Raw genomic sequence first — 14,552 nt, forward strand, 5'->3', positions numbered from 1 at the left:
CACTATATCGCGCAATTGAATCAAAATGCCCCCCATTTGTCAACAAATACACACGCCATGTCATCTTTGGGTCATGGCAAAGCGCCCTTAGCAACCGTAACCATAAACATGAGAACTGTCAGGCTATGTCAACAATCGTCACTTCGCCTGTCAGACATGTCACTTTCTGCAGATGTATCAGTGCCTCTGAAATAGATTTGTGCTGCTGTTTTTTTTTCTCATGAGGTTGGATGTGTGGTTTTTCGACACGCTGATGTTTGTATCAGAATTTTGGTTCCTTTATAAGATGTGGGTCCATCAAATGTGTGTTGTTTTCTCACATCGCCATACTAGCAAACCAGGGACTCTCCTCTTTGATGTCACAGCCCAGCTCATTAGTCACACCAAATTTCACAGAATTCACACTTTGAGTTGCCATTTTCACAAGTTCCTCCAGGATGATTGGGTTCAAAGTCTCATCGATGCTATCAGAAAAAACAAGGCTTTAATGGGAATGACCGTTTGTTTTCGTTTCATAAACACTTTAAGATCCTGCCGGCCCCGGATCCTGTGAAAAACTCTATTATCCTGACGGATTCGGAACTAATAATCTCTAATTATCTCTAATAATATAATATAATAATGAAGTTCATACTAATAGCATCACATTTCTTTGTGCGAAAATAAACCCTCACACTTTTTTCTTGAAAAATGTTTTGTCTGTTCCTGTGTCCTCATTAGATGGGAGTTTCCTTCGCACTATGGCCAACTCCCTCATTGACTTCAATGAGCTGAGCTCTGTTGCCGCTCTCAATCAGCTCTTAGAGGTAAGGCTGCACTTTGCAGTACGGCTGATAACATTTAAAGGCAATTTTATGGTCACACAGGCGCTGCATATTGCATTTGAAAGGCATTATTATTACTCGTGGTAATTACTTGCCCTCTTGCATTGTTGTATTAACCCCTTAAGACACTAAACTACCCCTGTTATAGATAAGCTGTAGCCAAAATGGCAATTACCAAGTGGTGATGTATTACTACAGTAAAGGCCCAGTGCACTGCCATTGGGGGCAGGGCTTGACATTAACTTTTTCGCTTGCCGGCCACTGTGGCTTCTGGTTTTCCCGAGTCACTAGCCATCCAGCTATTCTACTAGCCACAAATTTGATTAAAAAATAAAATAAAAATTACCATTACGCTGTACATCTAACCTCAGAAACTGAGGTGCTTAAAGCAATAAGATGAGTCCATGGGTTTCTACATGGAAATAAAACAAATAGAAACTGAGTAACTGAGCTTTTTCTTGAGCTTAAATACAAACAATTGATACACAAGGGGCAAAGTGCAGAATATACGCTATTCTGATATGTCGTGCCATAGAATAAGCTACCTGCCAAATTGGCTAGTGACACTGACATTGTTCTTCAGATTTCTTTTTTGTTTATTGAATAAACAAAAAAGAAATCTGAAGAGTGCTGTCCTTCGCTTCATTTATTCATTCAAGTTTTTGTGGGATTCAGCACCCAGTTAAGAATTGTTAAGTAGCCTATTTAGGCGATAGTGTCAGCGCGTCTTCCCCACTTTTTGAACACTGACATTGTTACCAGCCACAGCCAAGTTTTACCAGAATTTGGCCGGTTGGCAGGTGCCAGTGTCAAGCCCTGATTGGGGGTAGGACCAGTAGTTACGTTTTTTTTTAGTGACTATTAGAAAATCCCAGTGGCGGGACGGTGTATGGTAAGGGGCTACTAATCTGAACAAGAACAGTTTTCCATAGTAACTTGCGTCAACTGACATTACTTACGTTCTCGCGTTGTTGATGTAGTTATCTTGTTATTATTACTATTATTATTTTTATTATTAGTAGTAACTTGTGTAAACGCGGGAGGTAGTTGCATTCTCACTTGGTTGATGTTGTAATGGGTCAGCTGAGTGTAATGTAATGTAATCACTGCTTAATTTGAGGGGGAGCAAGGGGGAGCTAGCTCCGGAACCTCAGACGAGAGCTCCGGAACCTTGGATGGAACCTCAGGGAAAGACATCACAGACCCCCCCTCGGGGGGGAGCCACCCATCCTCTGCGCTCCGGGACCTCCCGCTTGACAAATTAAGCACTGAGTGTAATGTAATGTAATGTAATGTAATGTGATGTGATGTAATGCAGGGTCTGAACAATAAGAAGAGTCTGCCGGCGGGTAGCGCCATGCTGCACTGCCTGGAGAACATCGCAGTGTATATGGAGGCGCTGGCCATGGACGTACCCAGCAACCTGTGGAGCTCCATCTGCAACCACTTCCAGACCTTCTTCACCAGGCTGCCCGCCGTGCTGCCACTCAAGGTAGCTCACACACTCATTAGGGCAGTGTAAATATTATAATAATAATAATCGAAATGTGTCGATGCATCGATGTATGGGCCGGCCATTTAATCGAATCGCATCGTACCGTGGGGCATTATCGAAAATAATCGAATCGCTGGCCCGTGTCATCTGAAAGGGCCCCCATCCAATACATAATGTAATGTAAACCCCAATTTTGGGCCCCCTTTGTACCAGGGCCCGGTACAAATGACCCCTTTGCCCCCCCTGTCAGCTTCCCTGATTGCAGTTGATTGACAAGGGGGATGAAATCAACTTTAGCAAATGAGAGCAAACAATATGTCACTCTATTCTGTTCCATTTTATTCTGTTCATTTTTCTCATTACCTGTGTGTGTGTGTGTGTGTGTGTGTGTGTGTGTGTGTGTGTGTGTGTGTGTGTGTGTGTGTGTGTGTGTGTGTGTGTGTGTGTGTGTGTGTGTTGTAGTGTCCACTGGACTCAGCGTTCAGGGTCATGCTTTGTCTGCTGAAGATTCCGGCCACCAGTGTTACCCGGGTGAGTGACAAACCAATGGTTATCTATCATCTCCAGTCCTCCAGTCAAATTTCATCAGGGCTGTCGCTAGGCATAGGCAGACTAGGCGGTCGCCTAGGGCGTCAAATGTCCTGGGGGGCACCACACAGAGGCGAAACGCGGTGTTCGCTCTAAATAAGCAAGAATAAAGTCAAGAAAGTGTGGGGTAAACTTCTTTCTTTTGAAGTAAAAAACATTGTATATTGTATCTCCCCCCATAGAGTCCTTCTCTAAGTTGCTGAGTGATATGATATTAATGAAAAGGAAGAAAGGAGTTGCGCACTGGAGCTGAGTGCAAAAACTGGGAACACTGGGAACACTGATGATGGGCTAGACCAGAAACGTTTGTCCCTTGTCTGTTGGTTTTATTTACTTTTTCAGCTTTGTTTAATACAGTCTATGATTTTGCATTCAGCTCCAGTGTGCGACTCCTTTCTTCCTTTTCATTATTCTGCTCTTGGAATTACGCACAGAGCGAAATGCTCAGGATAAGACATTGGCGCGGACGCCACCACACCATTTGATATGATATTAACCCATCCCGTGCCTGTCTCTCTCCTACTCATTAGAGCAGGGGTGGGCAATTATTTTGGCCCGAGGGCCGCATTGGGTTTAGAATATTGACCGAAGGGCCGGATGCCACAGACAACTTGCCCATGTCAATAATAAAACAGTGTACGCTGACGTAACTTGGCAGCAATGATATTTCTGCACATTGTAATTAAATGTATTTAGATGAAGCCTATGTCTTTGGTTAATCTTAAATTCTCAAGACTCTTGTTTTAGGTAGCATTTTAAGAATGTTGAGTAACCGTTTGAATTTGGATTTAAAAGTTGTCTTTCTGGCTCTGGGGGCCACATGAAATGGCTCAAGGGGCCGCATGTGGCCCCGGGCCTGAGTTTGCCCACGTCTACATTAGAGTCTTCTGGAGTCCTTCTCTAAGCTGCTGAGTGATATGATATGATATGATATGATATGATATGATATGATATGATATGATATGATATGATATGATATTAACCCATCGCGTGCCTGTCTCTCTCCTCTGCTCCTCATTAGAGTCTCCTGGAGCCCTTCTCTAAGCTGCTGAGCTTTGTGGTCCAGTACAGCACCTTCAGCCTGTCTTACCTGGTGGAGCTCTGCGGACTTTGCTACAAAACATTTAACAAGGTACTTTACTCTTACTTATACTAAGGGCTTCCGCACATAGGCGCCGAAAAAAGTGCTGAGCACTGCTTCGTAAAAATTAGATTCCATTGTTTTCAATAGAACCCCGCACACTGGCGCCGATGTCGGATAGCAATTAGAGACAAGTTCTATTTTGTCGGCGCCGCCCATTGACTATCAATGCTATGTTCATGTGAAATTGGGTTTGGGGGTCCGAATTCTGTCGGAAGCAAAAGTGCGCCGCAGTGTTGTCGGAGCCAATGTGCGGCCAGCCTTATACTATACTTGTATACTATACTTATACGTTTATACTTATATACACTTACACACATACACTTATATACTGTACTTATGCTATACACTTGTAGATTGTTTTGGATGCAATGTAGCTACTTCTGGTTACACTTTACTTGACGACGGCGTCATACTTATACGTATGACATAACAGTGTCATAATAGTGTCAAAACAGTGTCATGACACAATCATGGACGAGTCATAAACCTTTTATGGTCATAAAAAGTTGACATTGTTTGGGCTATCTTTACCCATAATCGAATGTCATTTAATGACAGTCATAAAATGTTTATGACATTGACATAGTGTTTATGACACATGCATGATGCATACGTATCACACGGGCATCAGGTAAAGTGTTCCATACATTCTCATGGTCTAAGTCATTACTCATTACTCATAGTTAAACTGTTTGTGTCAATATTTATGTGTTCTCTCTTGTAGGAAAGAGACAGATGCTATATCTCTCGCATCGCTGTGCTAGAGTTACTCCAAGCGTTGAAGTTCAAGTCGCCACTTCCTGACACCAATCTTCTGCTGCTTGTCCAGGTATTGTATGTACAGTATGCAACTACAGTAAATGTGTCACAATGAGACTATGGCCATATCCAGTGGTCGAGTTGTAAAATCAAAGCAGGGGGTATGGTCATGGTAGAGATGGAGATTGTTTTTGATTATTGGGGGTTCGGGGGTTTCTCCCCCGAGATTTTTTTTTAAATGTAGTTGTTAAAAGTGCAATGTTGCAATTTTGAAACACAATATGTGAAGAAGGGAGGCCTATTTTAGAGGGGGATGATTTTTGACCATTTTCATTGAGGGGGATGATTTTAGACCATTTTCATTGTTGGGGGGGATGGCATCCCCCCTCATCCCCCTACAACTCGAGCCCTGGCCATATCCACTAGCTTAGTGGCCTGTATTGGTTTCCTGAAAGACCGCTTGCAAGTTGCTCTGATTTAAAAACTTGTTACGTGTTGTGACTGCTTCGGTGTGTGACACACCCTTGCTCTTCTTCCCTGGGAGAAAGGAGTTTCACATCAGCTTTTTGCTCATTTCTGACAATTCAACTTCCTTTTTTTTTGTCTGTGTTTCAGTTTGTTTGCTCGGATCTTGGCACCCGCCTTGCTGAGTCCACCATCCTGCAGAAACACATGATCTCCTCCCTGCCGGCAGTAAGCTCTCTGTTTTCGTGCCTTTGAACAGTGTTGCCAGATGTGTCTGATCAAATCCCGCCCAAAAAGGTTCTGAAAAAGCGCCAAAATGCGCTAAATTCCCCCCCAATTTCAACAAATTGCATTGATTTCTGTGGCCATAAAACAGCAGCAAAAAAACACCAAATGGTCCGTTTTTCCTGTTTTTACCCGCAAACGGCCATTCCAAATAGCCCAATTGGGCGGGTAACCACCCAATCTGGCAACACTGCCTTTGAATGAAGCATTTTCAATTGCCCAACAAATAATCACTTCAATCAAACCCGCTTCTGATCTTTCACTTTTTCGTGCCATGCCGTGTCATAGATTGAGTAAATACTCTGAGTTGCAAAACACACCCAATTAAAGGATATTTTGTATTGGGCATTACATGGATCAGTGATTCATTAACACTTCATTTAACTTCATTCATAGTTGTTCATTGTTTATTCAGATGTTTGTGAGCAAATTGTGCTGTTGCGTCAACTCTAGGGCTGGATTGGCTATATGGCATAGCGGGCATGTCCCGGTGGGCCCTGCGCACCCTCGTCGGCCCCTATTTTCAGAATTGTAAAAAAATATATACGGGACGGGCCCTATTTCTCCCCCGGTCCAGGCCTGATCAACTCTATTGCTAATATTTCAGCCGTGGCCTAGTGGTTAGAGAGTTAGTCTTTCAATCTAGGGGTTGCCGGTTTGAATCCCCCCGACCTCTCCCTACACCTCCATCCATGGCTGAAGTGCCCTTGAGCAAGGAAGGCACCTAACCCCACATTGCTCCAGGGACTGTAACCAATACCCTGAAAAATAGTTGTAAGTCGCTTTGAAAAAATGAACGTGTCAGCTAAGTGAAATGTAATGTAATGTAATGTATCCTTTCGCAGGGCAACACTGCTGCTATGGAGTGCATGAGGCAGTATATCAATGAAGTGCTGGACTTCATCGCAGACATGCACACACTCACCAAACTCAAGGTGATCTCCTGACCTGTTCATCTTTTTTTTGTAAAAAAAAAAAGCTGTTTTTAATGCATTTTTTGGGGGCTTTTTGGGCTTTATTATGACAGCATAGTATGAGGGGAGACAGGAAACGGTTGTGAGGGAGAGATGGGGTAGGGCCACAGATTCTTTAAGAGAGACCAGATACGCCACTGGTTGATTTCACGGTGTATTTCCGGTTGCCGAAACGAGGCAGGTTTGTATTAGTTCTATGGCAGATTTAGAACTGAAGGGGCAGTTCCACCCTTGTCCACGTGGTGGCCCGGAGACCAGAATGAATGGAGTCCTATGGAGCAAAACCCCTCATGGTGCCTTTATCTCAGTATATGATTTTTTCTTGTGTAATTCGGATGTTGCTTTCGAAAGACTATATATAGAAAATACCCACGGCTGAGTTTTAGATCTTTTGAGCCACGCATATGCTTAAAAAGTGATTTTTAAGTGTCTATGACGTCACATCCTTAGCAAAATGCTAGCGAGTAGTGAGCAACAAAAACGCCTCCTGTAACAAATCAAACGGACATATGTGCTTTTTTATTATACTGTTGAGTGAAACCCTTATTGAAATCTCCAGAACGACATTCAAATCTGAGCTTTGTTGATGAGACCTGGGTGAAAATTAAGATTTTTAGCATCTAGCTCCATTGGGTCCCATTCATTCTGGTCTCCGATGCGCGACTAGTGGAGAACTCATTGGAACTGCAGCCAAAAACCATAGATCTAATACAAACACCTGGTACAATGGGGCTTGATAGCGAGTGGCTAGGCTGTTCTTATAAGGGCTGTGGTAGGGCTGGAAAATTACCTCAGCCGGACTCGAACCGGGGTCCCCATGGGCAATGCAAGCCCAAAGGTGGGGGGGCTTAGCGCGCTGCGCCACAACGCCCCCACTTGTTTATAATTAGGCACAGATTCTGTAATCAAACTGATCATCTCTTGGTGTCAACCATGGATTTTTTCTTTCTTTTGTCTGAATATCTTAACTAACAAATATACCAAAATAAGTTTAGTGTTAAATGATAAATGGGTCTAGGGCAAGCACTGTAATCTCAAATCTCACCTGAAAACAATCAATCAATCAATCTTCAACAATCAACCTGGGGTGTGTTTCTCGACAATATTGTTGCAAACTAAGTTAGCAACTTACTTGACTGCGACGCAGTTTCCCACTTGAAACCTAGTAAGTTAGTTGCTAAGTGGTTAGCAACGATGCGTTCGAGAAACGGGGTCCTGACTTTGACTCGGGTGCTGTTTCCACGTAGCTGGATATTTTTATATGTGGATATTTTTTTCTCCTGGTTGCATTGGTTTTGCATTGGTTTTCGACTTCCGTTTCCACGTAGCAGATATTTAAAATCCAGGTATAAAAAGCAGGAGAAAAAAATATCCTGTTTAGGGGGCTGAAACGCATTTGTTACAATGGAGGACTTATTTTTATCCACATGTTGCGTTTACACCTCAAGAGGAGAAAAAAATACCCTGCTAAAAAAAATATCCTGCTACGTGGAAATAGCACCTTGACCTTGACCCCTATTCTGCCCCTCCAGAGCCACATGAAAGCGTGTTGCCAGCCGCTGCACGAGGACACGTTCGGGGGCAACCTGAAGGTGGGCCTGGCACAGGTGGCTGCCATGGAGATCAGCAAGGGGAATCACCGTGACAACAGATCTGTGGTCAGACATCTTCCCTGGCTGTACCACCCGCCATCAGCCCTGCAGCAGGGGTGAGTGAGGAACACCACTTAACGCCAGGCACCTGATTTGCACGTCTCACTGCCGCAATAGTCGCAAAAGACATTGTTTATTTGACTGTATGTGGGCAGCTGTGACCTAGGGAGTTTTGTCTAGGCGTCTGTATTGGTTTGGGGATAGAGTTCAGGAATAAATTAATGAAAGAACCAATAAGACTGAGCAAACATTCATTACTTCCGCCAAGGAGGTCATGATTTCAGTTGCGTTGGTTTGTTTGTCTGTTCGTCTGCATTTGTCAGTAGGATAAATCAAAATGTTGTGAGCAGATTTTGAATGAAAGAACCAATGAATTACCAAATGATTGGATATAACGCACTCAATGAATTTGAGTGATACATTTGGTGTTAGAATGACAATGATAAAGTTGTAGTGCATTGCTAAAGGCCCTGTGTTATGTCATAGTAGTGTAGTACTATGGTAGTTAATGACTATTACGACAGGCCACTGGTGCATTATGGGGCTACAGCTGCTATGTGTTGGATTCTTGGTGTAAAATGTAATTGGTAATGAATTACCAAACGATTGGGTATAACACGGCTGTTCTTCTGCCCGTCCCCCAGGCCAAAGGAGTTCATTGAGTGTGTGTCCCACATCCGTCTGCTGTCTTGGCTGCTGCTGGGTTCCCTTACCCACGTTGCCCTGCACCAGACCTCCACCGCCTGCATGCCCATCCCCCTGGACGCCGGATCTCAGATCGCAGACCACCTCATCGTCATCCTCATCGGGTTCCCAGAGCAATCCAAAGTACGTTCTGTACTGTATGCCTTCTGTTCTTTGAGATACAGTGCGTCGGGATTTAATTGTGCTATAGTATAAAAGCTGGATAAAAGTGTCAGTTAATTGTAATGTAATGTAATGTAATGTCTCAGCTAAGTGTAATGTAATGTAATATAATGTCAGGTCATGTCATGTCATTGTGTTCCTCTACAGACGTCAAAAGAAAGGAAATCAGTTTGGATAAAAGTGTCAGCTAAGTGCAATGTAATTTAATTTTATATAATGTAATGTAATGTAATGTAATGTCCTTTCTTCTCTGCAGACGTCGGTGCTGCACATGTGTTCGCTGTTCCATGCCTTCATGTTTGCGCAGCTGTGGACGGTGTACTGTGAGCAGGCGGCTGCCAGCCCGGCTCAGCAGAACCAGAACCTCAACGAGTACTCGTCCAGTGCCATCCTGACGGGCCTGGAGTTCTGGAGCCGGGTCACGCCCAGCATCCTGCAGCTCATGGCACACAACAAAGTGGTGAGAAGGAGGACACGTTTAGCCCCTTAACCTGTTAAAATACACTGTTACAGCATCCTGCAGCTCATGGCACACAACAAAGTGGTGAGCTGAGCTGAGCAGGAGGACAGGTTTAGCCCTTAGCACGTTAAAACATGGCATTATAAATTTGCAGTTACAGAATTTACATTACATTACATAGCATTATTAACCCATTTTAGCCTAAGCCCTTTTTGGGAAAAGGTTCCCACTCCCTATTAAAAGCTAAATATATCAGCCTCCGAAGCACATAAAAAAACAAAGTTGCATTTAAAAGCTAGGACCTTCACTTTGCACTAGAATGTGTTCATTCAGCTCTAACGTACCCACATCTTAGATGAAACGGCTCAAATCTCAAGAACCTTAATGCAGCGTATATGTCGCTCCAGGACACAATGGGTTAAGCAGACGCCTTTGACCAAAGCAACTTCCAAGGAGAACATTTAAGCAAGAACAGGGTAAGGTGAGCAGGAGGACAGATTTAGCCAGGGCTGGCCTGGGGGAGAAATAGGGTCCGGGCACTTTTGGCTTGAAGGGGCCTCTCATAATTAGCGGCGCAGAATTGATTTCCCGGTGGGCCCCACACCCTTGTGGGCCCCTATTTTCCTGAAAATAGGGGCCCACAAGGGTGCGGTGTCCACCGGGAAATGCCCACTATGCCAGATGGCCTGTCCAGCCCTAGGTTTAGCCCTTATCACCTTAAAACATGCTGTTATAAATTTGCAGTTACCAGAATGGCAATGACAGAGTCACAGTGCATTACTAAAGGCTCTCTGTTATGTCATAGTAGTGAAGAGGTGTAAATATACTCCGCAGCCCCCGCGAAGCAGGGGGGCCCATACGAGGCGGGGGGCCCACATGGTCCCTTGACTTGAAGAAACAGGCCCCCTCCACGTGATATTAGGCCCTCTTTTTTCGTTCAGGGGCCCATCCTTGGTAGCTTGCAGGAGGGCCTGAAGAACTTGTGTTACGCCAGTGTAGAAGTGTAGTACTGTACTATGGTAATAAACTTTTCAGTGACTATTACAGCGTGCCACTGGTGGTACGTACGGTATGCATTATGCGGCTACCGCAGAGCCTCTATTATAACCTAATTGCCACCAAAATGGTAATGACCAAGTCTTAATCGCTTACCTAAGACTACTTGCATTGTCATGGCAGCGTTGTTATGTAATTGAGTGTTTTCAGCCCAAAGGCCCATCGAAGGGTCCATCTGCAGTAAGGCTACCCCACTAAGACATGGCGTCATACATTTGGTGTTAGAATGACAATGATAAAGTTGTAGTGCATTGCTAAAGGCCCTGTGTTATGTCATAGTAGTGTAGTACTATGGTAGTTAATGACTATTACGGCAGGTCACTTGTGTAACGACATGCATTATGGGGCTACAGCTGCTATGTGTTGCATTCTTGGTGTAAAATACTATCTCATCGCTTTTGTCACTTTGTGCAGGTAGTTTTTTAAAATTATTTTATAGTTTTTTTTTCTATTCTGTTTCTGACACATATGACTTACATAATATCCATGCATTCACTTCATGGAAACAGGCATAAACGTGAATAGCGTGTTATTAATGGTCATGATAATCTTCATGGCATGTTTACAATATAACATGCGTTATGAACTCATGCAGACTCGTTCAGACTATGTGTTATAATACTAATGTGATGTGTAATTGTTACTGTCCAATAGATGGTGGAGATGGTGTGTCTGCATGTCATCAGTCTGATGGAAGCCCTGCAGGAGTGCAACTCCACCATCTTCGTCAAAGTAAGTTCACTCACAAATGTTTTTTTTTAAAGGGACACTGTGCAGGAAATGGTCAAAAAAGGTACTGCAACTATGCTGCTTATTGAAATCGGGCTGCCTATTGCCAAATTTGATCTTTACATGAAAGTTTACTAAGTATTAAACAAATATTTTCTACTATGGTCCAAGTACAGTTAGTTTTGTAGCTAAAAATGGCTGTTTCTGGAAATTCAAAATGGCGGACCATGGAGAAGATCCCCCTTTTCATGTATGAAAAGTGCATTTTTTCCAGCCATAATGAATACTTAGAATTTGATGGTGGTGTTAAGTATTCATGAAATAGGTAACATTAGTGAATGGGCAGCATGAATTCTGGAAATAAACAACTAAAAATCTCACAGTGTCCCTTTAAAGGCCCAGCCGTGGCTTATTCGGCTGGGCATTGAACTGTGACGCAGGTGAACGGTCCTCCCCCGTCTCTCTCTCCCACTGGCTTCCTGTCCCACTCTTCACTGTCCTGTCTCAATAAACTTGAAAATCTCCCAAAAAGATATTTTTTTAAAAAGGCTTTTAAAAAAAATACTTGTATGGATATTTTGCACTTGGCCAGCAGTTACAATTGAGCTTTTGATTTTCCGAGTATTCTTGTCTTATTTTATATTTCTGGGCTGTGCTTGCTCATTTTTTTGCTTGCTAATGTTGGTCTCATCTCTCAACAGCTCATCCCGATGTGGCTACCGATGATCCAATCTAACTTGAAGGTGAGACCTTATTGTCTTTAGCATTTTTCAAGAAGTAGACAATCACCACCTACCTGTATAGAAAGGCCACACAGAGAAACACTCCAAGCAGACCTAATAATCACAGTTTTCTGTCCAAAGGTAGTTGAAAAGAAAAAAAACTTTTCATTACCAAGGCAAAATGTCTTTATTATATTGGCATATCCACTAAGTACTTCTTGGACCTTCTTCAGGTCAGAGTGAGACAAAAACAGTGACGTCTTTTGTATCAACAAACAGCACACCTGTTAATTGCTTAACTGCTTAACCCCTTAGCATAGAGCCTATGTTATAACCATACTGTCACCAAAATTGTAATGGCTATGTCTTAATATGTTACTAAAGGCTCTGGGTACCAGGCTTGTACAAAATTCCGAATGGAAAGAATTTCAATTCAAAGTAATGCCATAATACGAACACTAGATGGTGGTGTTCTATGTACTTTCAATGGGTGGTGTAGTTTAAATTCAAAGAAATTCAAGGTAATAGCACCACCTAGTGTTTGTATTATGGCATTATTTTGAATTGAAATTCTTTCCATTCGGAATTTCGTACAAGCCTGCTGGGTACTGTCATAGCAATGTTATGATGATGTAGTTGACTATTTTCAGCAAACCCTGTTGGCGACCCCCTGTGCAGCAAGAGGCTACCTTGTAGGGACTGAGTACACTTCTGACTTGCTAGCTACAAATGATTTTCTATTCATTGCCTCTCTACAGCATCTGTCAGCAGGTCTGCACCTGCGCCTGCAGGCGATCCAGAACCGGGCGATCCACCACTGTGGGTCGGGGGTTCAGCAGCAGGCCCTCAGGAAGTGGCTCCAGTGCACCCAGTTCAAGATGGCCCAGGTGGAGATCCAGTCCTCCGAGGCCGCCTCCCAGTTCTACCCCATGTGAACCTCGGAGGCCGCATGCCAGTTCTACTACCCCATGTGAACACCAACATCTAGGGTTAATTCTTAGGAAAATTGAGAGTCCAGGCTCTTCTATCAGATGATTGGCCCTTTTAACTTAAAGGAAAGTAAAGGTCTGCAACACTGTTTGATGCTCCCAAAATATAACGGCACTGTGCCATTACATTTTGGAAGCATCAGTGCTGCGGAGCTTTCCTTTCCTTTCAGTTGTCTTATGTTTGGTCCAGCACCTGTGCTACTGATGTGCGTGCATTCTGACTTTGTGGTCTCTTAACTTAACCTGGTTTACTCCTGAAACAGCTTCTTAGTATATGTACCCCTCAGTTTTATCCCATGTGCACTCCAACAGCAGTTCTATCCCATGTGAAGTGAATGTGAATCCCACACCAGTTCTACCTGAAGCACTTGTGTGCAATCATGAGAAATCCAGGCGACGCACTGGGAAAGGCTCTTCGTTTTTGCCACAGAAAAGTTCAAAGTCTAAAGTATGCATTTGAAGTTTCACAAATAATGTAATATATTTGCACTGTATGTACTATGTATGGAGTAATTGAAGTTGGGAAGGGTGATTATTTAGCTGGACTGCTTGATAGACCAACAGGGAAAAGGCTGATGTTTTACCATCCTCCAGGTTCTTACACACATACCGTACACACACACACACACACACACATTTTTTCGATCAAGTTAAAGGCATCCACCCTTCGATGAGCACAAATAGAGGATGATGAACTGTGAGTGGCGAGGGAAATACAATCAGAAGAACCATGGGGTTAGGAGGAGCAAAGTAAAGGGTATTACCAGAGAGAGTAGATAAGAGAGAGGTTCCATTGGCCCATTGTTTCCGGGTTCTATTATTGCAAGGGGGAGGGGGGGAAATCCCCCTTTAGGCAGATCTAAGGACTGCTCTATTCAATGCTAGGAGTATTATGACACGCCCCTTTAGGCAGACCGGAACCTGGTCACGTTAGGTGCCCATAGCAACTTATTACAATGGCATATCTCTATATACTTAAAGGGACACTGTGCAGGAAATGGTCAAAAAAGGTACTGCAACTATTCTGCCCATTGAAACCGGGCTGCCTATTGCCAAATGTAATCTTTACATGTAAGTTTACTAAGTAATAAACAAATATTTTCTAGTATGGTCCAAGTACAGTCATTTTTGCAGCTAAAAATGGCTACTTTTGGAAATTCAAAATGGCGGACCATGGACCATGATTTCATGTATGAAAAGTGCAATTTTTCCAGTCATAATGAATACTTAGAATTTGATGGTGGTGGTAACTATTCATGAAAAAGGTAACATTAGTGAATGGGCAGCATGAATTCTGGAAATAAACAACTAAAAATCTCACACAGTGTCCCTTTAAAGAATATCTGGTATTACCTACAAGTGTAGCATATCATCATATAGTCATATTCATACCATTCACAGCATATCATTCATATAGTCATATTATATCAGATCTTTTTAAATGAAAGAGCTTCTCAGGAAGCATCACAGCTATTAAATACTGTACAAACAAGATAGTTTGTCTATATAAAAAAGGGATATATACTGTATATAGTGTATTTTG

General features: G+C 43.0%; 1 protein-coding gene across 1 annotated transcript in view; it reads left to right on the forward strand.

The window, feature by feature from the left end:
• Positions 1-13,003, forward strand: part of LOC134453365 (protein unc-79 homolog) — a 77,643-nt gene extending 64,640 nt beyond the window's left edge. Inside the window, exons 40-52 of the mRNA XM_063204241.1 lie at positions 721-806; positions 2,143-2,316; positions 2,782-2,850; positions 3,929-4,039; positions 4,776-4,880; positions 5,426-5,503; positions 6,406-6,495; positions 8,067-8,242; positions 8,831-9,014; positions 9,310-9,513; positions 11,224-11,301; positions 12,000-12,041; positions 12,779-13,003. Coding sequence (XP_063060311.1) covers positions 721-806; positions 2,143-2,316; positions 2,782-2,850; positions 3,929-4,039; positions 4,776-4,880; positions 5,426-5,503; positions 6,406-6,495; positions 8,067-8,242; positions 8,831-9,014; positions 9,310-9,513; positions 11,224-11,301; positions 12,000-12,041; positions 12,779-12,955 — 1,574 coding nt within the window. The 3' untranslated portion in view covers positions 12,956-13,003. The remainder of the gene's footprint in view (positions 1-720; positions 807-2,142; positions 2,317-2,781; positions 2,851-3,928; positions 4,040-4,775; positions 4,881-5,425; positions 5,504-6,405; positions 6,496-8,066; positions 8,243-8,830; positions 9,015-9,309; positions 9,514-11,223; positions 11,302-11,999; positions 12,042-12,778) is intronic.
• The last annotated feature ends 1,549 nt before the right edge of the window (positions 13,004-14,552 follow it).

This window comes from Engraulis encrasicolus, chromosome 7, assembly GCF_034702125.1.
Source record: "Engraulis encrasicolus isolate BLACKSEA-1 chromosome 7, IST_EnEncr_1.0, whole genome shotgun sequence".
Taxonomy (NCBI): domain Eukaryota; kingdom Metazoa; phylum Chordata; class Actinopteri; order Clupeiformes; family Engraulidae; genus Engraulis; species Engraulis encrasicolus.